This window comes from Habropoda laboriosa, unplaced genomic scaffold (genome assembly GCF_001263275.1).
Source record: "Habropoda laboriosa isolate 0110345459 unplaced genomic scaffold, ASM126327v1 scaffold311, whole genome shotgun sequence".
Taxonomy (NCBI): Eukaryota; Metazoa; Arthropoda; class Insecta; order Hymenoptera; family Apidae; genus Habropoda; species Habropoda laboriosa.
Genome location: NW_017100426.1, coordinates 250,042 through 274,155, shown reverse-complemented (window position 1 = coordinate 274,155; position 24,114 = coordinate 250,042). Strand labels below are relative to the sequence as shown.

Here is a 24,114-nt window from a genome sequence, read left to right as displayed (position 1 = left end):
TTCGATTAGAAAATAGAAGCGTTGTGGCACGTAAACACGTCATAGAGGCAATAGAAGGAACTGGTTTGTATTGCAAGATTGCAATCGTCGTATCATCGAATTTCGCAGTCTTTCAAAAATTCCAGGCGTGCGTCGAATCTGCCTTCGGTTGAATTACATTCAGCAAGACCGTACATTAAATGCATGTCTGCCATCTCTCGATACGAATAATTATTCATTCTGATTTACTTAATTACGCACTTTTAACTTCTAACACACAGCAAAATAGAAAAATTATGAAGTACTTCTAGCAAGAGAACTGACGACTGAAACTGAGACTATAAACTGAAATGAGTAAATTTAATCGACAGAATGTGTGAAATGAAGAAGAACAAGAAATATGTACAAGATACAGCGCATTGTTTATAAACATTTGTTTACAAACCGAGCACCTTGTATGGAGATAAGCTCTCGCGGATTATTGAAACACAAAAGTGGCTATAACTTTGAAACAGGGTGAAATAGAATGCATGTTTATATGAACTTTTTTTTATTGTTTTTGTGTCACCTTGGGATCCACGTATTATGAAACACCCCGTATATGCAAATATTTTTTATTATTATCGAGTGAAATATTTAAAAAGATAATAACAGCAAAATTTACTACAAAACCGTGCTTCAAAGTGTATAGACGTGTCTGAACTCTCACCATGGGTCAAAATCAGTATGTTCCTCTTGTTGCTTACGTACATTTTCTAAACTTGATAATTATCGAAATATTTAAAAACATAATACTCTCACTCTTAGCTCTGTACCTTATTTTCATCCCATTGACGTGGAAACGGGCATGTAAAAACTAAATACATATTAAATATCTTTTTCGAGAGTTGTCCCATTCATCGGAATCGGTGATTTACACTTGATACCTCTCACGTATTAGATATTTAATTGTGAAATAATGGATGTTCATGTTACTTTAAACATTTTTTCTGCCATTTCTCACCATAAGTGGTTAAAACACACGAAATAAAAGTAAAGAAATAAAGTATCTACATGGGAGCAAATGAGGAATTTTAATTTTGCAGGGAGGAAGCAATGCTGGACATACTGTAGTAGTAGATGGTGCGGAGTTCCATTTCCATCTTCTACCCAGTGGAATAATCAATTCTAGATGTACATCGGTTATAGGTAATTATTTTTCAATCATGGTAGTCTTCCATAATATTTCAATAGGTTTAATTGAAAAACCAACAACTTAAGTAACTATTTTTCATTTGAAGATATAATCAAATATATAAAACATAATTGAAATGTTCATAAAAGATAAGTATAGCGTAAGTATCAGGTAATATCGAAAGTCTTAGCGTATTTTCTGAAGATACATTTAAGACATTTTTTAATCATCTTATTTATGACATTCCAATATATTACTTCTGATTCGAGCGTCAAACCAAGTCTTTAACCCTCCAAGTCTGTCAGTGCTTTAAACTTGTCGTAGAATTTCTTTGAGGGTTAAAATAGAGTATTGTGTACTTCGGATTCGGAAGCTACTCGTTTGGAATGCATGAGAATGTGAAAATCATTGATTTCTGGTATGGAACGTAGGACTCCCTCCGGGACTTACGGGTAATTTTTTTCAACATTGATTGGAAATGTAGAAAACTACATAAATATGTACTTAAATTATAGTTTTTTTTTTTTTAATGGTAATCGTAGAAACAGTTGCTGCTTTTGTTACAGCAGAGATACCTATACATTGCACTTTAAGCAAAAGGAAAATGGTTTATTTTTAATGCATAGAGTGCGTCTTTGTCTAGATTCGCTGAACATTGGAAAATGATCTAATGAGTCAAATTTTATGTTTTCCATGGTTGCCTGCTTACGAGTCCTTGAAATTTTGGCAGTGTGCTACTTAAAAAGCTGTCACTTGTGCGTCCACGTACTTTTTTGTCACAACAAAATAAATCTTGCATAAATAGTAAACACTCGCAGACATTCTGTCGTTCCCACACACATAATATAGAACAGAACTAACATTAGACACTAGAACAGCTGGTATATTTAGATAAGACTATATAAAAAAACTTCGAAATTAGAATCATTAATGGAAAATAAATTGGCATACATATATAATTATTTCTTTATTTCAACAAAAGCCACTGTATACTTGAACAAAAGTAAGAAATCTGAAATCCGCCATTTTTTCGGGTTTGGTAGTTCTAGTGTTAAAGAAACAGCGGTGACGTATAAGTAATTAACAATTTTCATAAATATTTACTCTTGAGTCCCGTATATGTCCTATAACTTCAATTCGAAAGCTCCTATATATAATGCAAACAGAGTGCAGTACCCATACATTATTTTGTCAGTTAGGACTCACTTTTGCTATATACAGTGACTCCCAAAAATATTCGAACACTACAGTATGACTAACTTGGTGGCTCTGTACTTAGATTATTTATAAAGTAATCGCCCTGGTTATTCTTTAAGTAATAGGTAATTTATTAATATTAAGAAAAACATTATTAAAAGAAATAGTGCCGTATTTTTGGCTCACAAAAATATTCGGACATCGTTCATTTTTATCGCTTATTCAATATAATTTAGTATTATAAAATAATTTTAATACTTCGTGGCGAAACCATTTTGTTTTAGAACATGTTTTCACCTGTTTAGCATATTATTTATAATTTTTAAAAAATATTCTACGGTTATATTTGTCCATTAATTTTCGAGTTTTTGTCTTAATTCGACTACTGAAGAAATTCGAGTTTTCCGAATTTTCCTATCTAATTAATCCCATAAATTCTCGATAGGATTAAGGTCTGGTGACCTTCTGTGGTGGGGGATGAAGAACTTTGGGGCATTCGTTATAACTCTTGCATAATGCGTGCCTTGTGCTTGGGGTCGTTGTTCTGATAAAACTTAAAACTATTATTAATCTCCATTTTTTCGGCACTTTGAACTAAATTGTTTTTAAGTATGTTTAAGTAAAAATTTTCATCCATAATGTCAATGAACACCAAGTTTCCAACTCCATATGACATGCAGCCCCAGACCACTACTTACTTAGTATTCTTAAACTGGAATTTTTTATTCAGTTTTCACCACTCCTTAGTTTTTCCATCGAAATTTGCTTTTGTCGGCAAATATTACATCTTTTCACCATGACATCCTTAGAAATTAGTTCCTTTGCAAAGTTTATTCGTTTCTTCCTATTCATCTCATTGATAAACGGTCTTTTTTAGCTACTCTTCCGTTGTGACCAGATTGCCTGATCGTTTTCCGAACTGTTTCGGCTGACACTTCTTTGGAGTTTTCTCCCAATAGCTCACTAACTATTTTTGGAGCATTTATTTGCGGATTTTTTTTCACTTTTCGAATAATCGAGTTTATCTCCCTCGTACTTAAAAGACTTGGTTTTCCAGTTTGCGGAATAGATTTAATGCGATTCTCCCGGTAGCGCTCGGTTTCCTGGTGGAAAATTATAATACAAGTTGTCACATATCGTATTCTTTCTTTACGACTCATTTTCAACGAAGTCACATTTGCTACTGAAGAGTAATGAGAAAATATGGACACCTATTGCACCTCTAAATGCTGTTTGTAAACCCACGTTTCTGCTTTCTTGAAATATCGGGTAACCAAAAGGAAATGAGCAGAGAAATGTAATATTCACAGAAACTCTTGACTTGATAGATTTTCATAAATCAGCAATAAATCTTTCTGCACATCTGGATGAAATGCAGGCGGCTGGTCGAAATTTTTCTCTTTACTTGTGGCTTCAGCTTTACGCCATTCACTCTAACTTTCGGCTCCCGGTGGACAGTTCTGGTGCATCGACTTTTCATTTGTTGAGCATAAATGACGGTATGATGCCATTACAGATGTTGCGTCGCAGACGCAACCGTTAAAAGTTTGACTTTATGACACCGACGACCAGGCTTGCTATTTTTGAGGGCTTCTAATTTCAATTCTTTTGTGTTTTACTTTTCCGTTCGAAGCGATGTCGAGGACCAGAAAGTATTTTATGGACGCAGAAACTCGACGCTTCTGCATGCCATACGCCTTCCTGGCGCCCGTACATTTCCTTCAATAGCAATTAACGTGTCGTAAAGCCACTTCACACATACATAGGACCAGAAAGTATTTTATGGACGCAGAAACTCGACGCTTCTGCATGCCATACGCCTTCCTGGTGCCCGTACATTTCCTTCAATAGCAATTAACGTGTCGTAAAGCCACTTCACACATACACACACACACACACACACACAGAGCAGTCCCGTTTGGGCTGATCTTTCGCAGGGCCTCATACCCCCGACACTATACCATACCACTACCCCATCGACCAGGGAAAACCCCCTACTCATGGAGGACAACCCAGGACGAGGAAGGATTCCTATTCGTCCTCATAGGCCACCCCCTCGAGCACTCGAAAAACGGGATATTGGGTTCTTCTGTACTCACTTCCGCCCATTGCAATTCGGTGCATATATCAATTTCTTCTTCACTTTCGTTTGATGTTGTGATTAGGCGATTCCCCAATAATGGAAGTATACTTTTTATGACATTTAGAAAAATTTTATGTTTATCATAATATTTGCACCTTTATACCAAAGAATGTTCTGCTTGTACATTCTTTCATATTATCAAAAATAAGTGAGATATTCGAGATAATCAAGTTATTTTGTTCATCCTGTATATATTAATTGCATATCTATGTATATTGTTAGGATATGGATGTGTGTACTTTAATTGCAATTTTGCATCATATATCAAAAATTTGCGATAATGGCTATAATAGATTCTGAATTATTTACAATTTCGTCCCCTAACCTTTCTCCTATATCACTGAATTTTTTCAACGTCACCTACAATACTGCGTAGAAAAAATTATATGGCGCCATTTAACGAAGTGAAGGTGACCTCGATTTTCTATTGAAAAAGAAAGTATTCTTGCAGTTTTTATTTTTACAATTTGTTGACAATCGGGCGCTGATTAATTTTAGTTTATAGCATGGTTTTTTGCCAGACTGTCAGAAGTGTCTTAAAAATCTGAAAGACCGTTGTTGCGTCGTGCGCTTCGAACGAGCGGTATGTTCGAGAGTGGTGGCGCAGGATTGTCGCTGGTTCTTGGTGTCAAGTCGTGGTAACTTAGAGTTTGCACGTACTTTAATATGTTGTAAGACAAAGGCTTTATGTTGAAGAGTGACAATTTTAGGTGGTGTGTGTTCGTTATGTGCTACTTGTCTATTTTCCCTTTTTGATCTGTCTTTCTGCCGCGTTGGTGCGCTTATTTATAAATGGGTGTACGGGTACAAGCTGGTGGTTTCCGCCAATGAGGACGGGTCTACCCTCTTGGACGGTCTCCCTGGCCCGCGAGCATGCCGCCCACCCTGGAATTTCCAAGTTGGCAGGGTGGTGGTATGTCGCGATGGCGGGGGAGTGAGGCCCAAGGGTAGCCCGCGCGTAACGGGACTTTGGGCGGTCAGGGAGACGCGAAAGGTTTTATGACATGTCAATGTCTATTGAATGTTCACGAGTGGGCACCGGGAAGGTATGTGGCCCGCAGAAAATTTATTTTTCTGCAGCCATAAAACGCTTCCTGGGCTTCGTGGCCAATATGAAAGAAAAATTAATTAACGCGAAGAAAAACAGGGGCGCATTCAAAAATAGCGTAAACAGGCGTCCATGTCATAAACCCAATCCCTAACAACCGTTACGCTGAACACCCTGTTTACATGCACACACTACTGTCCATAAGTATTTGGCCACCATCGTTGCATTAGAAATATACATATACAAAATATGATTTGTATACAATTTTCAAATGTAACTTTTGCCGCTCGTTTTTGTCTCACACACTCTTATGCAGGTATTAATTAACGAGATAGATAATATTTATCGCTAATTACTATAAATAAAAAGGGAATAACTAATGTCGGACAAAAATTGGTGCAGCGGGGACACTTGAGTTCAACGGCTCAAGTGCCTCTGCTCTCTCTGTCTCTTTTTTGTTGAGAATCTTTGTGATGGTTTTGGGGGGTATTTTGGAGTAAACAAAATCGGTAATTTAATTGTATACTTCGCAAAGAGCAACATTTTCAAATCATGAAGGAACGAATGATTCAAAACACAGTGCAAATGTGTGTACAAATGATTTAAAAGAATTACAAGACTATAATGAACTTAAAATAATACAATGGCCGCCACAGTCACGCGATTTGAATCGAGAAATTGTGGGACGAAATGGACCGAAAAGTGAAAACAAAGTGCTCAACATCTGAAAAACAGTTGTGGGAGTATCTAGAAATCGTCTGGAAAAGAGAAGATTCAAGAAGACACATTACAAAGATTTGTTGCTATATTATCTCGAATTGTTAACGCCGTTATTGCTCAGTGTGGAGGATATATAGATGAACAAAATATTTAACCGTTTTCATTTATTGTTTACTGTCAGCGCAGAACTATAGCGTGGTAGTTGAAAAATTCGGGTGTTCGTAAATTGACGTATCGAGTAATGTCGCGGCATGTATAGGATTGTATGTATCTTGCAGTTGTAAAGTTCCAAGCGACAAAACGGGAAAGATTGTCGATTAACTGTAATTTATTTATTATCAAGGTAACTGTGAATTGTGTTTAATATTTGGAATATCTGAAAGAATTTTAACTTTTCGGAGGCTGTTCTTAGCAATACGTTGCAACAGAAAAACCGATTCCAAATTGGCATTGTACGTGTTACGTACGCAAGCCTAGCCGAAACGGCAGCGCTTGGTGTTTAATTTATCTCGCAGACAACGAAAGGGGTGTTAATTCCAGTGGTTTATGGGATTAAGAATATATGGCAAAGCTTTAGTACAAGCTTTACTAACAACAGCAATTATTTATTCACAATATGACACAGTTTTGTAAGGACTGTGTGTTAGCGTCCAAAGTTCTTGTTAATTCTGAACTGTTCCTTGCCAGGATTTCGAGTTATTCTGTACAATGGAGGAACGTTTTCCACCCAAGTAAAAAACGCTCCCTCCATCGACTTAGAAATTTCCTTTCAAGTTGTCTCTTGGAGGGAAATGCAGAAAAATGATGTTCTTTGAGACGTGTACTCACGCTCCTCCCAGTTTCTCCGATGTACACGGTATTTCGTAGACTCCTGCTGATGAAAAACGTGGAAGTGGGTCCTTGGGGGAGGTGAGGGTTTGACAAATTTTTGTGCGTGTGGAAAACAAATGTTTTAGACAGTACTGTCTAGTGGACACATACGTAGAGTATGTATACAGGGTGTTCCGTTTAACATGGATTCGTTAATATCTTCATTACCTTTACCGATACGCAAAATTGTGTGAGGACAAAGTTGTTGGGTTTAGAATGAGGAATGTTGTGATCTGTGAATTTTTTGGCAAGGTCGTTTCCATTCCCGATTTTCAAGGCATCGTCATTTTTTTTTTGCAGATTAACGTGTGTTTTTTGTAATGCAATATTGTAGTGGACATCAAGACGAATTCAAAGGTATACAACACCACGACCTTGAAATGACCTTGAATGAAAAAAAATCACAATAATTCAAAAGGAATTGGAAAGTGAACATTCGGTGTTTTTTGGGCAAAATCTTTATTCTAACAAATGTTCAAAATGATTTCCATTTACTTCAAGGCATTTTCGAATACGAAATACAAAATTTTTCCTTGTGCGATCAATCATCATTGCAGGAATGGCATTGCAAGCGTGTACAATTCTTTCCTGCATCTTATGTGCTGTGGTTGGGATATCATTACAAGCTGGACTTTTCACGTGTCCCCATAAGAAAAAATCGAGCGGAGTTAGATCTGGTGATCTAGCTGGCCAACAGATTCTTGAACCGCGACCTATCCACCGATGCCTTGAAGTAAATGGAAATCATTTTGAACATTTGTTAGCCCAAAAAACACCGAATGTTCACTTTCCAATTCTTTTTTGAATTATAGTGATTTTTTTCATTCAAGGTCATTTCAAGGTCGTGGTGTTGTATACCTTTGAATTCGTCTTGATGTCCACTACAATATTGTATTACAAAAAACACGTTAATCTGCAAAAAAATGAGGATTACCTTGAAAATTGGGAATGGAAACGACCTTGCCAAAAAATTCACAGATGACAACATTCCTCATTCTAAACCCAACAACTTTGTCCTCACACAATTTTGCGTATCGGTAAAGGTAATGAGGATATTAACGAATCCACGTTAAACGGAACACCCTGTATAATAAAATGCTTGAAAGGGAATGCAATTCAATCTTGCTTCGTGTCAACGTTCCGACTGACAGAATTATTAGAAACTGAACCCCAGAGCGTCAAAATTCTACTCCTTATACAGGGTGTTTCGTAAAGAGTGTAACACCCGGAAATGGGGGGTTGCTGGGGTGACTCTGAACAACTTTTTCCTTTACCAAAACGTTGGTTGAAGCTTCGTTTTTGAGTTATTAACGAAAAACACTGGCCAATCAGAGCGCGCATAGAGCCCGCGCCCAGGCACTGGAGCGCAGAGACTCATCCGCACGCGATCGTGAACAAATGCATTGGCACAGCGTGGGTATCGAGGGAAGCGTGCGGCAAATGTTACATCGTCTTAAATTAAGAATAATCTGGAATTATTCGTTATTCATGAATAACAAATAAACTAATAAGTCGTTTAACACGTTGAATTCCGAAAAAGAATTTTTTATTCTAATACAACACATTGCAATATGCATAAATAATATGTCAATAGTTAGAAATAAAACTATTTAAATATGCTGTGTGATGCATTAGGTGAAAATTTTACAGATACTACCATTTATTCAAATTAAATGCTTTTACTAATTTTGAGAAATTAATAACTGTTTTTGATAGGTACTTTTATTCGTTATCCGAAAGGAATAAAGTGTTTTATTACTTATGAAAAAGTTACCCATTCGTTCACGAATTAACCTGCTTCGACGGAAGTGAGTCATTGTGCCGATCCTGACCTTTCAAGGCAACCCTCAACAGCTGATGTTACGGCCGGGTCGGTGAACTCATTTCACTGATAAAAAATAAATCGTTGCTACATCGTAATCGCAAAATAGCCAAATTAGTGTAATTTATGACACTGAGGTGGGTGAGGAAACGCCGTTACACTGTTTTCACCTCAATTTATTAAGATATACATAAGTGTGATGGTAGGTGTACAATTCGCCCAGAAAATACAATCGTTTTATGCGTTAACTGACCCTGCGGCAGTGGTTCGGCGGGTATATCTCGACGGTTGGTAGAAGAAAAACTGAACTGTGGTGTAGGTGTACTGCCAACAAGCCCTTACCAAACCTTGTTCTATTCTTCCACGTGAACTGTCTCTTTTCCAACTCCTTCAGATTTTAGTTTCCGTTCTTTTGTCTCTCCCCGGCTTAAGACTTGCCCTGGTCTTCGGGGAGCCTAAGAACATTGACGTATTCTAATAGATGCGACTGTATCATCCCTTGATCAAGCCTCGATCTCGACATAAGTGTTCACCTAAATTAAGCATAGATCACTCCCCGTATCTATCAACGCCACTATTTCGTGTCCGTTTACCTTTGGAACCGAAAAGTGTTCACCTGAATTTACGTATAATACTTCCCACTCATATTTTAGAAAATGGCACAAATGTTCCCACGTTTCTGGCTATTTTGTGGGACAGTCCACAGTAATATATGTGAACCCTTGACATTGGGAATTATTTGTTTACTTTTTGTGTTATTTTTTATTATACTCTGTAAAGCAGAATACAAGTACGAAATTTCTATAAAGTCACTTAGTTTCTGAATGCATTCGAAGCAGATAACTATGACAAACTGCGAGTATCTTAAAAGTATTGATATTAAAATTCATGGAAATCGTGTATTTGTTATAATTTTATTCATCTGTATTAGAATGCCACGAGGAAAGGTGTTATGAAGTCCGGAAAAGGCATTGGTCGATGCTTATAAAGATACGAATCGCATATTGCTTATAAAGATACTGTTCTAATCGTACAACCGCGGAAAAAGTTAATTGATTGTGTACAGTGATAAATAATTATGTGAATTTAGCTAAAAATTACGGTAAAACCCATTTTAAAGGGCTGCAATTAAAAATTGTCGAAGAGACAGCGTTAATGACGTCTGCGGTTAAAGAAACGAAAAGTGCAGCACAATTTCGTGCTGAATTGGAGCTGTCAATAACAACGAGCGTGTGTAACAAATTTTAAATACTTCTTGACGGTATTGTTGAAAAAAAATACTAAGTAAACCAACCATTGAAGAACATAAACAAGTCCGTCTCGATTTTACACGGGCACACATGTGCTGGACGAAGGAATAGGAATCTGTTATCTTTTCAGACGAAAAGAAGTTCAATTTAGATGGACCAAGTGGCTACAAATATTACTGGCACGATCTGAGAACTGAAAGAAACGTGGCAAGGAGTTGTAACTTCGACGATGGTTCCCTAATGATTTGGGCTGCGTTCAAAGCCGACAGAAAGTCTCCAATTTGTTACATAAGCCATAAAATTGTGGGATCAGAAATATAAATAGATGTTTATTAATAAAATGTATGAATAACTATAATACATTTGACTTTGACACACGTTTCTTCTATTCACGCCTCTCGACTTTTCCAAACACACTGTCTCTTCATCCCTCGCACGCCGTACTTTATAGCCAGGTCCTTCGTGGGCCTCTTGTCGCCGGGGTTTTTCCCGTTGGGCCTGGCTATCCTCGCTCGTCGCCCGCTTTCTCTCTCGTGCGCACAATTACGATACTACACTTTCAAATTGGCGACGAAGCCCAGGAAGCGTTTCGGATAAATATACAGAATTGTTAGAAATGATTTTCATACCATTTACAGAAAATATTGAAGATGACAGTTTCATTTACCAACGTGATAATGCTGCGTCCACACATCAAAGCACACGAAGCCGTGGTTTCTTCGAAAAAATATCGAAGTTCTAACATGGCCTGCTTGTTCCTCCGAATCTTAATTCTGTATATTCTGTCCCTTAGGGATGTGATGAATGAAGCGTGGACATCTGTTGAAACAGAGACACTTAAAAAGTTAATGTCATCAATGCCAAACCGTATTTTTAATGTCATTCAGAGAAACGGAGGTTACACCAAGTATTAATATAGAAATAGAAATACTTTATTTATATAAAAAGCGAATTATTTACTTTCGGTTAAATTATATTTTTACGTTTTTCTTTAAACGAATGTTATATTTATTTATTTTTTTATTTTCTTCAATTAATCGCAAAATGCTACTAAACTGCCAGCGGGGATGATAACTGGTTCTATCGCCATAGTTGTCTAAAATTACCTCACAGTGCATGGACATGCTTGCAACTAAATTCACCGCATATTTTCGGGATAGGGACTTCCATATTAACCGTATCTGTCGTGTTAATTGTTTTCATGTGTGTATATCTAAATATTTTCGATTGGATTCGTGTCTGGTGACTGAGATGGCCAATCCAAAACATTAATACCATTTCCTGCTTTCCACTGTGTCTAGAGGCGACCTCCTATGTTTCAGGGATCATTATCCTCTTGTAAGACTACTTTTCTGTCGATGGCAAAAAAGTTCTTTTATTAAATTTTCACTATTCTCTTTATGTTTAACCCCTTAACACTTTACCGACCGGTAGCGGTTGAAGATCCCACGCGCTTCCGACCGCTCACTCGGCCACAGGTACATCGCTGACACCGGCTCTGTTTAGACTCTAGGCTTTCGCGCGGGAACATATGCGCTTTTTCTTATACCTTGTTACGGGTTACGCTTCGTGTCCTCACACGGAGCGGAATGTTGGTTTTTGATGGACCGATTGGAACATTCAACGTATGTGGTTGATACGTCGTACTCCAGTAAGTCCGATAGGATTGGAACCTTCGACGTATGTGGCTAATACGTCGTTCTCCAAAGGATGGAACAGTTGGAAGGTTTTGAGGACTGTGCCTATCGTAATGTTAGATATACCTCGAGCGGTAAAGGTATATCTTTGTGAGTCTAGCCGATTCGTTACTAATGTTACTCAGGAGAGGTTTGGTTGAAATGAACGAGTCTGACTTAACAAAGCTATATATTCTAGTATAAACGCGAAGTTACAAGTTGCTTCGATCATTTACAATGATAGTTAAATAGTCAGATGGTTAATTCTTTACTGGGCGAGAATATGATGCGCGGGAGTGTCTTAGACCGTATTGAGAATATAATAATTCTGTGCTCGAATGGAACTACAACCCGATCTTGCTCGCGTTCCGACTGGCGGAGTATCGTTCTGGTAAAAGATTGAGCCCCTGAGCATCAAACATCGTGCCCTTATATACACCAAAAATCGTGGTTTTTGGTGGTGGGGGCCCTAGATTTTCGATGAGAACGGAATGCGTTCGTTTACTCTATCTCAAGGGCCTTCTAGGGGGTGCGTGCTAGGTCTCGGCGCCGCCGTGTCGGCTAGTCTGCGTACGTAACAACCTATAGAAATGTTAAATCAAACTTTGACCGATTAATAGGCTATCGGTCAAAAAGCGTTGGCGGCAAAAAGCCGATTATTAGGCTACCGGTTGGTAAAGTGTTAACAGTCTAATAAAATTAGAGTTTTGCTTAATTCTTTTATGTTGTAAAATGTTTCTATATATGATGTGTGAAAAAATATGTTCTGCAAGTACCTGTTCAATAATTTCGTCTCGTATGATAAACTTTGAAACACGGTGTACGCAATCCCACGTCACAATTTGAACAGTAGTATCTTGTTTCTTTTCTAATTCTTTCTTCGCCATTCCGTTTCGAGCAACACACTGTACACTGCCTTGTAGGTTTGTCTTTCTTTTCACTTGGTGGAATGAATTCTACGAAGTGTCTCAGTTAATCGAGTTGGTGGTGGGGCAGAACTTGGTCGCCCTGCTTTACTTGGTCCTGGTGACTCGCTGACATGGTACTTCGAAATTAGTCCCTCTATTATTTCGAGTCGAAACTGGAAATTCGTTTTCATCCCGCCTCCCTTTTTGTACAACACAAACGCGTTCCAAACGGCTCGGTCTAATAGGTGTATGAAAATTTTATAATTATATTTCTTTCCTCGCTCCCTTGTCGTGGGGTAATGTTTTACATTCTGATCGGCTCTGTCAACGCCACCCATTGTCAAATTATAATCGCATATTGCTTTCAGATTGCACTTTGATTTATTATTTTTGGTTACTGTCGTAAATTCTGGATTGTGAATAGTTGATAAAATCGTAACTTCTCTTTTATCCATCCATTTCGTAATACAGATTTTGCGGTCTTCAAATGCTATTATACGACCTGTTTCTAGTTTCTCTGTTTTTATACGTGTCGGTACGTTTCTTCTATTCGTCCTTAGTGTCCCGTATGTGTCAGTTTTTCGCTCCAGTAACATAGTTGCTAATTCGGGAGAGGAGTAATAGTTGTCAGTAGTAATACAATATCCTTTATCTAATAATGGCTCTGCTAGAGACAGTACTATTTGTGTTGGCATGGTTAGATTTTTGTATTTTTCACTTATAACCGTGTTCTTTCCCGTATACATAATTTGCGAATAAATGTATCCCGAATCTGCTTCGCACAATAAGTAACTTTTTATACCGTATCTTGCTCTCTTTAGTGGCATGTGTTGTTTCCAACTCAATTTACCTTTATAAAGTAATAAACTTTTGTCCACAGAAAAATTTTGTAACGGTGTCATTGCTGCCATAAACGAGCGATTGATGCGTTCAAACACGGGCCAAATTTGATTGAGTTTTCGATTTGGATGATCATGTGGTACGGCAGAATTATTATCTGCGAAATGAAGGCAACTTTTCAATAAACGGAATCTTTGATATGACATAATCTTCCTAATAAACGGTGTATCGATGATAGGCTTTCTAGACCAGTACGATTCTATAGTAGGTTTCCAAATTACGGATTCCAGTAACTGGAGCGATAGAAAGACGTATATTTCATTTTTGTTGGTTTCGTGCCATTTTTTCTGCCGTGAGAGATTCTTAAGTTCTCCGGCACTACTTTTGTAATCGGCATATTTATTTGTTTCTAGAACTATCAAGTCCAGTAGTTCAGAATTGATAAAATATTCAAAGTAACTAAGTATATCATTAGTAGCGTTATTTATGTGGACGCCTGGAGAACTTGTGAACGGAAATCTTGATGACGGAGAAGGTAAATTATTCGTATCGATTTCGGGAAAATTGTAATCGGAATCATCTGTTTCACTGCCTGATAAAACTGAACTGTACATCGCTATCCATCCACTCGCTTGATCCACTAGAATTCTCACTATTCAACGATAATTCATCACTATCCATCTTGAAGTACAAAAACCTTATGTGAAGAATATTATTGGATTATTTCTAACAACACCCTAAGGAAATAATCAAGTAAGGACAAAAATGTCTCAGCGTTATTTTAAACAAAGGCACTAAGACTTCCACCAGATATTGTTTCCAACTCAATTTACCTTTATAAAGTAATAAACTTTTGTCCACAGAAAAATTTTGTAACGGTGTCATTGCTGCCATAAACGAGCGATTGATGCGTTCAAACACGGGCCAAATTTGATTGAGTTTTCGATTTGGATGATCATGTGGTACGGCAGAATTATTATCTGCGAAATGAAGGCAACTTTTCAATAAACGGAATCTTTGATATGACATAATCTTCCTAATAAACGGTGTATCGATGATAGGCTTTCTAGACCAGTACGATTCTATAGTAGGTTTCCAAATTACGGATTCCAGTAACTGGAGCGATAGAAAGACGTATATTTCATTTTTGTTGGTTTCGTGCCATTTTTTCTGCCGTGAGAGATTCTTAAGTTCTCCGGCACTACTTTTGTAATCGGCATATTTATTTGTTTCTAGAACTATCAAGTCCAGTAGTTCAGAATTGATAAAATATTCAAAGTAACTAAGTATATCATTAGTAGCGTTATTTATGTGGACGCCTGGAGAACTTGTGAACGGAAATCTTGATGACGGAGAAGGTAAATTATTCGTATCGATTTCAGGAAAATTGTAATCGGAATCATCTGTTTCACTGCCTGATAAAACTGAACTGTACATCGCTATCCATTCACTCGCTTGATCCATTAGAATTCTCACTATTCAACGATAATTCATCACTATCCATCTTGAAGTACAAAAACCTTATGTGAAGAATATTGTTGGATTATTTCTAACAACACCCTAAGGAAATAATTAAGTAAGGACAAAAATGTCTCAGCGTTATTTTAAACAAAGGCACTAAGACTTCCACCAGATATGTCTGGTGTCCGTCTTCGAGTCACGCACTGCACAATGCGATACCATAAAGTAAACAGTTCCTAGGTATGGGACCCCAACTTTCTTTTTGGGTGCCCAGACACAGACCTTTAGAAGATTCAACAGCGTAAAGATGTTTCCTCTAAGTCCGTCAATAAATATAATAGCATACTACAAAGTTAAAAGACTATTTCTTTTTCATAACCCATTTCCAATAAATATAGTACATATACCGTTCGAAACTAGTGAACTCGCTAGTTAGGCTGGTGTGATCGGTTTGAAAATCGCCGTCATGTTGGACCAAAAACCAAATCACCTCCTTTATATTACACAGAATATTAGACAAAAAAGAACAGAGACGAGAATGACGAGAACTAGAGATAAACATGTATGAAAGAATAGACTTTAGATATCTATGCTAGATTAAACTGTTCGATAGTTGACGCTCTGCCCGAGTCTCCGTGAAAACGGACAATGTTCCGAATCCTTGTTTAAAGAAACACCTCCAATTATGTACCTTCACTAGGTGTGATACTTAAATGTCTTTTGGGCTAATCTATTGGTGTGTGAAGCCCAGATGTGGTAAACAATAGATTGTGCTCCAAGGAAGCTTTATCTGACAAGATGACGTTATTCCAATTGCGATTGATGTTCATGTGTGCTCAGGCTGTCCTTTTTGCTCTCAGCGTATACACGACACTTGAGGCGAAAAATTTCGTTTCCTTATGAAAGTCAGAAGAAAAACTGAGACTTTTTCTACAACGTTCGCATACCTGACTATTCGTGGATTTTCTCAATAATTACTATCAGATAAAAATTATAGCGGTCACGCTCTTGCTAGACAGACTCTGTGGAATAGCATAGTTCTGAATTTGAGATATACAAAAGAAGTACACACGATCATAAAATACATGATATCGTCATTATATCTTTTTTTTAAATATTCTTTGTAACGAAGTGTGATAACTGTAACCTAAATGTGATTTTTATTACGATTTTTTTCAGGAAATGGGGTAGTAATACATCTACCAGGTCTATTCGAAGAATTAGAAAGTAACGAAGCAAAAGGATTGAAAAACTGGCAAGAACGATTGGTAATCTCTGACCGTGCACACATTGTATTTGATTTTCATCAGCAAGTTGATGGTTTACAAGAGTTAGAAAAAGGTACACAATCTCTCGGTACTACCAAGAAAGGAATTGGACCAACATACTCGAGCAAAGCTGCCAGAAATGGGCTTAGAATTGGTGACCTTCTCGGAGACTTCGACAAATTCTCACAAAAGTTCGATACGCTCGTGACGTCCTATCAAAAAATGTTCCCTGCACTGCACGTTGATGTGAAAGCAGAGCTTCAACGATATCAAGAGTGCGTATTTTCTATTTCTTATTTTATCGATAAATCTTTACGCGAAGTGTGTACTGAAATAAAATCTAGGTATCAGTATTTCTTACAATTTTCAATGATATAATAGTGTCGATAGGCAATGTGTTCCATTAAAATTTACGTATTTATGTTAAACAAAATATTTTTTAAAATTGCCTAAATAATTATGAAAAGATCTAATAAAAATGGCAATAGCCGTGATTAATAGTAGTAGTATTTGTTTATTGTATGAGGCTTAATGCTCGGTACAATCTTGGTTATATACAGGGTGTCCCATTTGAAATTTCGCAGGCATTTATTTTCCACATTATAGCTCGTTTCAAAGAATCTTTCAAATAAGACTTACCCTGTTTTGTGGGGTGGAACATATGGTGGTTTATAAATCTTCTCTAGGTGGATGTGCTTCTGAGATTTTAAGGTGACCTTTATTAGTAGTTACAATATACACCGAGTCAAAAAAGTCTACGTACACCCTTCAAAACAGTATAGTACATAGATGACGTGTGCAAAAAATTGTGAAAAAATTGCAATTTGTGGAAATCGTGAAGAAAATCGTAAAGGTCACTGTTTGCAAATTTTTTATCTGAGTTTCTAATGAAAATTTGAAACATACGTTTTGTAGATCTATGTCAATTTTCGATTTTCTTCGAAACTATTAGCGACACCTACTTGAAATTTGGACACGTTAAGTGGTTCAAAGGGGCTAACATTTTAACGTACAAAACATCAGGGGATGAATTTCCTAGGGATGAAAAGGGCGCAACACCCTAATTTTTTTAAATGGATCTGTACATTAATTTTTCATTATTCTGACACATGTTGTCAAGATTTACAACTTTTATCTGAAACATTTTTCTTTATTCTGCTTAGTTAAAAAGTTATAGCGAAGGATAATTTGTTCAAGAATAATTTTGGGGTGGGACAAAAATGATCAAAATAAACATTAGTTATGATTAAAATTTATTATATCAGATGTTTAAAATGTTGACCATTCATTTCTAAGCATTTATTTATTCTTTCTACCATAATCACGCCCTAAAATCAATTCTTAGAATTTACTTCATGTTGTCACATGCGTAACAGACGCCGCTTTGGTTGTTCGGCCGTACCGACAAGCCGAACAATAACATCGCTATTTTCAATAGACAGCACCTTCTAAAAAGCGAGGTTTTAGCCGGCATGGGAAAATTACTTTATTATACCAAAAATTCGACGACTCTCACACCTGGACACCACATGCCCTAAGATATAAAACAGACACCTACGACAGTTTTCACACCACCAATCACAACACACACGTAGTTTATAAAATAGCGAACACCACAATTTTCCTATCAGTAAGCCTAGACATTTCGCGCTCTGCACAACGTTCATTCACAAATATATAGTTTTAACAGCAAATTGTTGTACGTTAATAATCCATCTTCCGAGCACTACCCGAGTCCCCTATCCCGAGTAGATTCCTTAAATGGTCTGACTCAAAAAGAGGGACAATTATCGGTTTCGCAACAAACATATCGCGATTCGTAACAATGTCATCCGAGCTCGAACTGATTGGAATTCGAAACTTGAGAATGAACATTCGCTCAATCTTCAGTCATAAAACCCATCACACTCACAAACTACACATTTCAATCATTTTTATCAGACTTAATTAATGTTTATAAATTCTACATTTTTTTCATTTTCATCGTCTTTATCTCGCCCCAAAATTATTCTTAAAAACGTTATCCTTAGCTATAATTTTTTAACTAGAATTTAAAAGAAATGTTTCAGATAAAAGTTGTAAATCTTGGCAACATATATCAGAATAATGAAAAATTAATGTACAGTTCCGTTTAAAAAAATTGGGGGTTGCGCCCTTTTCACAAATATGAAATTCATCCCCAGAAGTTTTGCACCTTAAAATATTAGCCCCTTTGAACCATTTAACGTGTCCAAATTTCAAGTCGGTATCGCTAATAGTTTCGGAGCAGATTGTAACACTTTACCTGGGTCACCCTGTACATGCTGAAAATTTCATCGATATTGGTTAATGTTACTACACATACGAACCACAAACGGTTAAAAATTGTGAAAATCACATTATTTTACGACCTTCAGCCTAGAATTGCAATAACCGCTTGTTTCACCATCAACCGATTTCGATCTCAATGTTTTCATCAGTATCCTCAGTATCTTTCTATAATTACCTTTTACAGGTCTTATTATAATAATCAAGCCAAAACGTTGTTTTAAACCTGTGATATTTGTGTCACTTGAATTTTTCCTCTTTTTCGTTTCATCATTGTAATTTTGTCGACGATAGTAATGACTTGCTCTTGTTACAAATAAATTCAATACTTCTACTCCACTAAAAATTTCTAAACATAATTTGATATCTACATTTGCCTCGAATTGCTTTCAGACAAACTATTTTCATAATTATCGGTGTGACTAATTACCGGTCTTTGTTCATTTCTCATATTTTTCATTACACTATCTCTTCCGCTATGACTCTTCGTAATTGCTATCCGATGATGAATCGAAATCATTATCTGTCGTTTGTTTGATAACATATCTATATAGGGTGGAAGAGATGAAGTGTTACAAGCTGTTTTCTCCGAAGCCATTGCAGACGTCGGCTTGCAATTTTCAGGTGCTAAGGGGGTACACCTGTCAGACGGTTTCAAAAAACGATTGTTTTTAATTTTCTTGAAGTTTCAAGTGTGTAGAATGTCTTGCAAGCGATGTTTTTGGCGAAGTTACGGCAATAGATACGGGAACGGATTGTATCATGCGGGACGCCTCGCAGATCAGATGAAACGGAGATATTGCATTGGAGCAATATTTTGTTGTTTACAAATATGTAATTTAAGGTTTTCTTATCACATGTGATGTGATAAAAAAAGAAATAAGGAAAAACCAACGGATAAGTTGATAAATGAATTGACGATATATTACGGCCGTTTCGTGGAAAGAAAACTGTTGACATTGCAACATTTACAGCTGCTAGCATCTTTAACGAGGGAAATAATAATATTTTCAAAATGATGCAAATGATGCGTTTAGTTTTAGGAATAAACAGTTACAACTTTTGTAAAGTAATGGACGGAGAACGAATAAGAAACTCTGAAGAAACGGCGGAAGAGTAGCGTAAAAGAGCACGAAAGTTACTTAAAAAAGCAAAAGGAGATTGCTGACATCTTTTCTGATGCAGAAGTATTGCTGTATGGACTTGGAACAGCAGATTAAAGATAAAATATAATAAACCTCTTTTTATCAGAAAAGAATTTTATCTTATAAATTCTTTTACACTTTTCTCGAAACTATGTTTTTTTAATTGACCGACACAAAATCTCCGGAACTACACGTCCGATTTCGTTCAAATTTTGAAGGAATATTCTCTATAAAGTATTCTACAACGTAGCCTAGGATTTTTTCGATATCTCAATTATTTAATTTTTTAGAACTGTTTAAAGTTGATATTTTTTTTTAGTAAAAAGAGATTTTTCCTCTTCAAAGTGTCGCCATTTCTATAATTATTAAAAAATTTTTTAAATCCTACGCTACATTGTAGGTAATACATTCTTATTTATAAATCAAAAAGAATTTTGTAATTTGGGCATTCTAGTCTTTGGTGGCGATGGCGGCCAACTATCAATGTTCCAACATACGCGGCTTCAGAGTTAGCAAATAACTTCGCCATTTTGTAGCATTTTTGATTCGAAAAAATTTGAAAATAGAAGCGGAAGTTACATATTTGTCCACCAAAGAAATAGAAACTTTTCACTTAGTAATTACCTGCAAAAAAATTCACAAAGGAAGCGATTTTTTGAAACTGTCTGACAGGTGTACCCCCTTAAGAGGGTCTTTTAGTGTGACGGCCGTTTTTTAAGGCCTTTTTTGCTAATTTATTACACAAGTACGGTAACAGTTATTAACATGAGCTTTATTCCTATGTATTTACTTGTCCTTCAAGAATGATTACGAATTTTTTTGTTGAAAAATAATTAAATATGGCTGCTGTGGAACACGTCAAACACGGGCATTTATTGCTTATTAGCAATAAAAAAATCCAATTGATTCTTATTTAGTATGCACCTCGCTATGGTTGGTAGTAGAATAAAAGAAAAATATTGAAAATTTAAAGAATGGCAGCACCTTAAATACGAAGTATCGATTTTTTCGACTTTTTTTCGTCTATCAGAGGCTCTACAAATCGGAAAAATATATATTTTGACATAATTCTGGTTCAGACCAGCAGAATTTGGAGTCAATCGGACAACTAGAACTTGAGTTATCATGTCAACCATTTAGAAAAATATTGTTTCGAGAAAAACGCGTTTAAAGTTTCTCATACCAGAATGATATACTTACGACTACGGGCTACATGCCGTCTTCTTTAACCATCCATAACTTCGCCAATTTTACAAATTCGGAAAAATCCTTCGACAGTTATACTTCTGCAAATGTCTACTTTCAGAAAATGCAAAAAAAAATCGATCTTTTTTTTTAAAAGTCTAGACTAGAATACCCTCTTAAGTGTTAATAGCCATAAGTTTTTCGAATAATTCAATGCCGGAACGATGTTAGATTATTTTACACTAAAAAGCTACTTATTGAAAATGATATCTCTGTTCTATTTTCAGGTATGCAGAAAGAATAAGACCATTAGTAAAAGAAACGGTTCAGTATTTACATCAAGCGTTGCGCGAAGGGAAAAAAGTATTAGTTGAAGGTGCAAATGCCGCAATGCTGGACATAGATTTTGGTACATATCCCTATGTTACTAGTTCTAACTGCAGTATAGGCGGTGTCTGCACTGGTCTTGGACTATCACCTTCTTACATTGGTGAAGTTGTTGGCGTGGTTAAATCATATACTACAAGGGTTGGCGATGGTCCATTTCCTACTGAACTTTTGGATGCCACGGGCGAGCTTTTACAAAGGAGAGGGCACGAGGTTGGAGTTACGACAAATAGAAAGAGACGTTGCGGTTGGTTAGATTTAACTCTCCTTAAATTCACTGCCATGGTCAATGGGTAAGAAATATTTCTAACAGTACTTTATAATATAGTGATCTATGGTACATTTAGAAATGTACATAAAATTGCGTGTATTAATCTTTTTAAATACTGCGTTAATACATAAACATTTTGTATTAACTAAAAGAGAAGTCACAGTTGTACGATCGCTAACTTTAACTTTTAGTAAAAAGAGATTTTTCCTCTTCAAAGTGTCGCCATTTCTATAATTATTAAAAAATTTTTTAAATCCTACGCTACATTGTAGGTAATACATTCTTATTTATAAATCAAAAAGAATTTTGTAATTTGGGCATTCTAGTCTTTGGTGGCGATGGCGGCCAACTATCAATGTTCCAACATACGCGGCTTCAGAGTTAGCAAATAACTTCGCCATTTTGTAGCATTTTTGATTCGAAAAAATTTGAAAATAGAAGCGGAAGTTACATATTTGTCCACCAAAGAAATAGAAACTTTTCACTTAGTAATTACCTGCAAAAAAATTCACAAAGGAAGCGATTTTTTGAAACTGTCTGACAGGTGTACCCCCTTAAGAGGGTCTTTTAGTGTGACGGCCGTTTTTTAAGGCCTTTTTTGCTAATTTATTACACAAGTACGGTAACAGTTATTAACATGAGCTTTATTCCTATGTATTTACTTGTCCTTCAAGAATGATTACGAATTTTTTTGTTGAAAAATAATTAAATATGGCTGCTGTGGAACACGTCAAACACGGGCATTTATTGCTTATCAGCAATAAAAAAATCCAATTGATTCTTATTTAGTATGCACCTCGCTATGGTCGGTAGTAGAATAAAAGAAAAATATTGAAAATTTAAAGAATGGCAGCACCTTGAATACGAAGTATCGATTTTTTCGACTTTTTTTCGTCTATCAGAGGCTCTACAAATTGGAAAAATATATATTTTGGCATAATTCTGGTTCAAACCAGCAGAATTTGGAGTCAATCGGACAACTAGAACTTGAGTTATCATGTCAACCATTTAGAAAAATATTGTTTCGAGAAAAACGCGTTTAAAGTTTCTCATACCAGAATGATATACTTACGACTACGGGCTACATGCCGTCTTCTTTAACCATCCATAACTTCGCCAATTTTACAAATTCGGAAAAATCCTTCGACAGTTATACTTCTGCAAATGTCTACTTTCAGAAAATGCAAAAAAAAAATAGATCTTTTTTTTTAAAAGTCTAGACTAGAATACCCTCTTAAGTGTTAATAGCCATAAGTTTTTCGAATAATTCAATGCCGGAACGATGTTAGATTATTTTACACTAAAAAGCTACTTATTGAAAATGATATCTCTGTTCTATTTTCAGGTATGCAGAAAGAATAAGACCATTAGTAAAAGAAACGGTTCAGTATTTACATCAAGCGTTGCGCGAAGGGAAAAAAGTATTAGTTGAAGGTGCAAATGCCGCAATGCTGGACATAGATTTTGGTACATATCCCTATGTTACTAGTTCTAACTGCAGTATAGGCGGTGTCTGCACTGGTCTTGGACTATCACCTTCTTACATTGGTGAAGTTGTTGGCGTGGTTAAATCATATACTACAAGGGTTGGCGATGGTCCATTTCCTACTGAACTTTTGGATGCCACGGGCGAGCTTTTACAAAGGAGAGGGCACGAGGTTGGAGTTACGACAAATAGAAAGAGACGTTGCGGTTGGTTAGATTTAACTCTCCTTAAATTCACTGCCATGGTCAATGGGTAAGAAATATTTCTAACAGTACTTTATAATATAATGATCTATGGTACATTTAGAAATGTACATAAAATTGCGTGTATTAATCTTTTTAAATACTGCGTTAATACATAAACATTTTGTATTAACTAAAAGAGAAGTCACAGTTGTACGATCGCTAACTTTAACCGAACTTTCTTCTTGTGAATTTACAGTGAAAATAAGCAAATCCATTTTGTCCAATGTGTTTTTTTGAATTTTAGTCATAATTGTAGAAGTCTCTGTAGCATGCTCGAATCATCTACAGAAATTATTTCTTTTAATCCTTTTTTTTTTCTTTTACTTTAAGTATCCTTTTCGTTATTAGTAATCGCAATTTATCAGTATTATAATATTTTTTAAATCTTCCTATTTATTACTTATTCTGATTTATTATACATGATTATTACAATTATTTATGTATCGTGAGGCTGACACAATTTCTCCATTGTGCATTTTTACAATACTTTCCACGTGTCTGTTAGAACATTATTACATTTATCGCTAAAACTACCGACCGGGTTAAAATGACCCATTACAATAAAAGTTCTATAAGAGTTCCAAAGTCGGGACCGCTGTGGAACAGCTACGAAAAAGGTAGTAGGTTTCTCAAACTCTATTTTACCGACACCGACGGACGCAGAAAGAGACAGCAGCAAAGAAGAGAGAGGTATTGAAACTCGAGCCAGTCCGAAAATATCAAACACCTACG

The 24,114-nt window shown here is 36.2% G+C and overlaps 1 protein-coding gene across 1 annotated transcript in view; it reads left to right on the top strand.

Annotated features, from left to right (window-relative positions):
• Nucleotides 1-689: 689 nt before the first annotated feature.
• Nucleotides 690-24,114, top strand: part of LOC108575527 (adenylosuccinate synthetase) — a 38,297-nt gene continuing 14,872 nt past the window's right edge. The window contains exons 1-4 of the mRNA XM_017938350.1: nucleotides 690-725; nucleotides 1,065-1,167; nucleotides 16,268-16,631; nucleotides 21,281-21,673. Coding sequence (XP_017793839.1) covers nucleotides 690-725; nucleotides 1,065-1,167; nucleotides 16,268-16,631; nucleotides 21,281-21,673 — 896 coding nt within the window. The remainder of the gene's footprint in view (nucleotides 726-1,064; nucleotides 1,168-16,267; nucleotides 16,632-21,280; nucleotides 21,674-24,114) is intronic.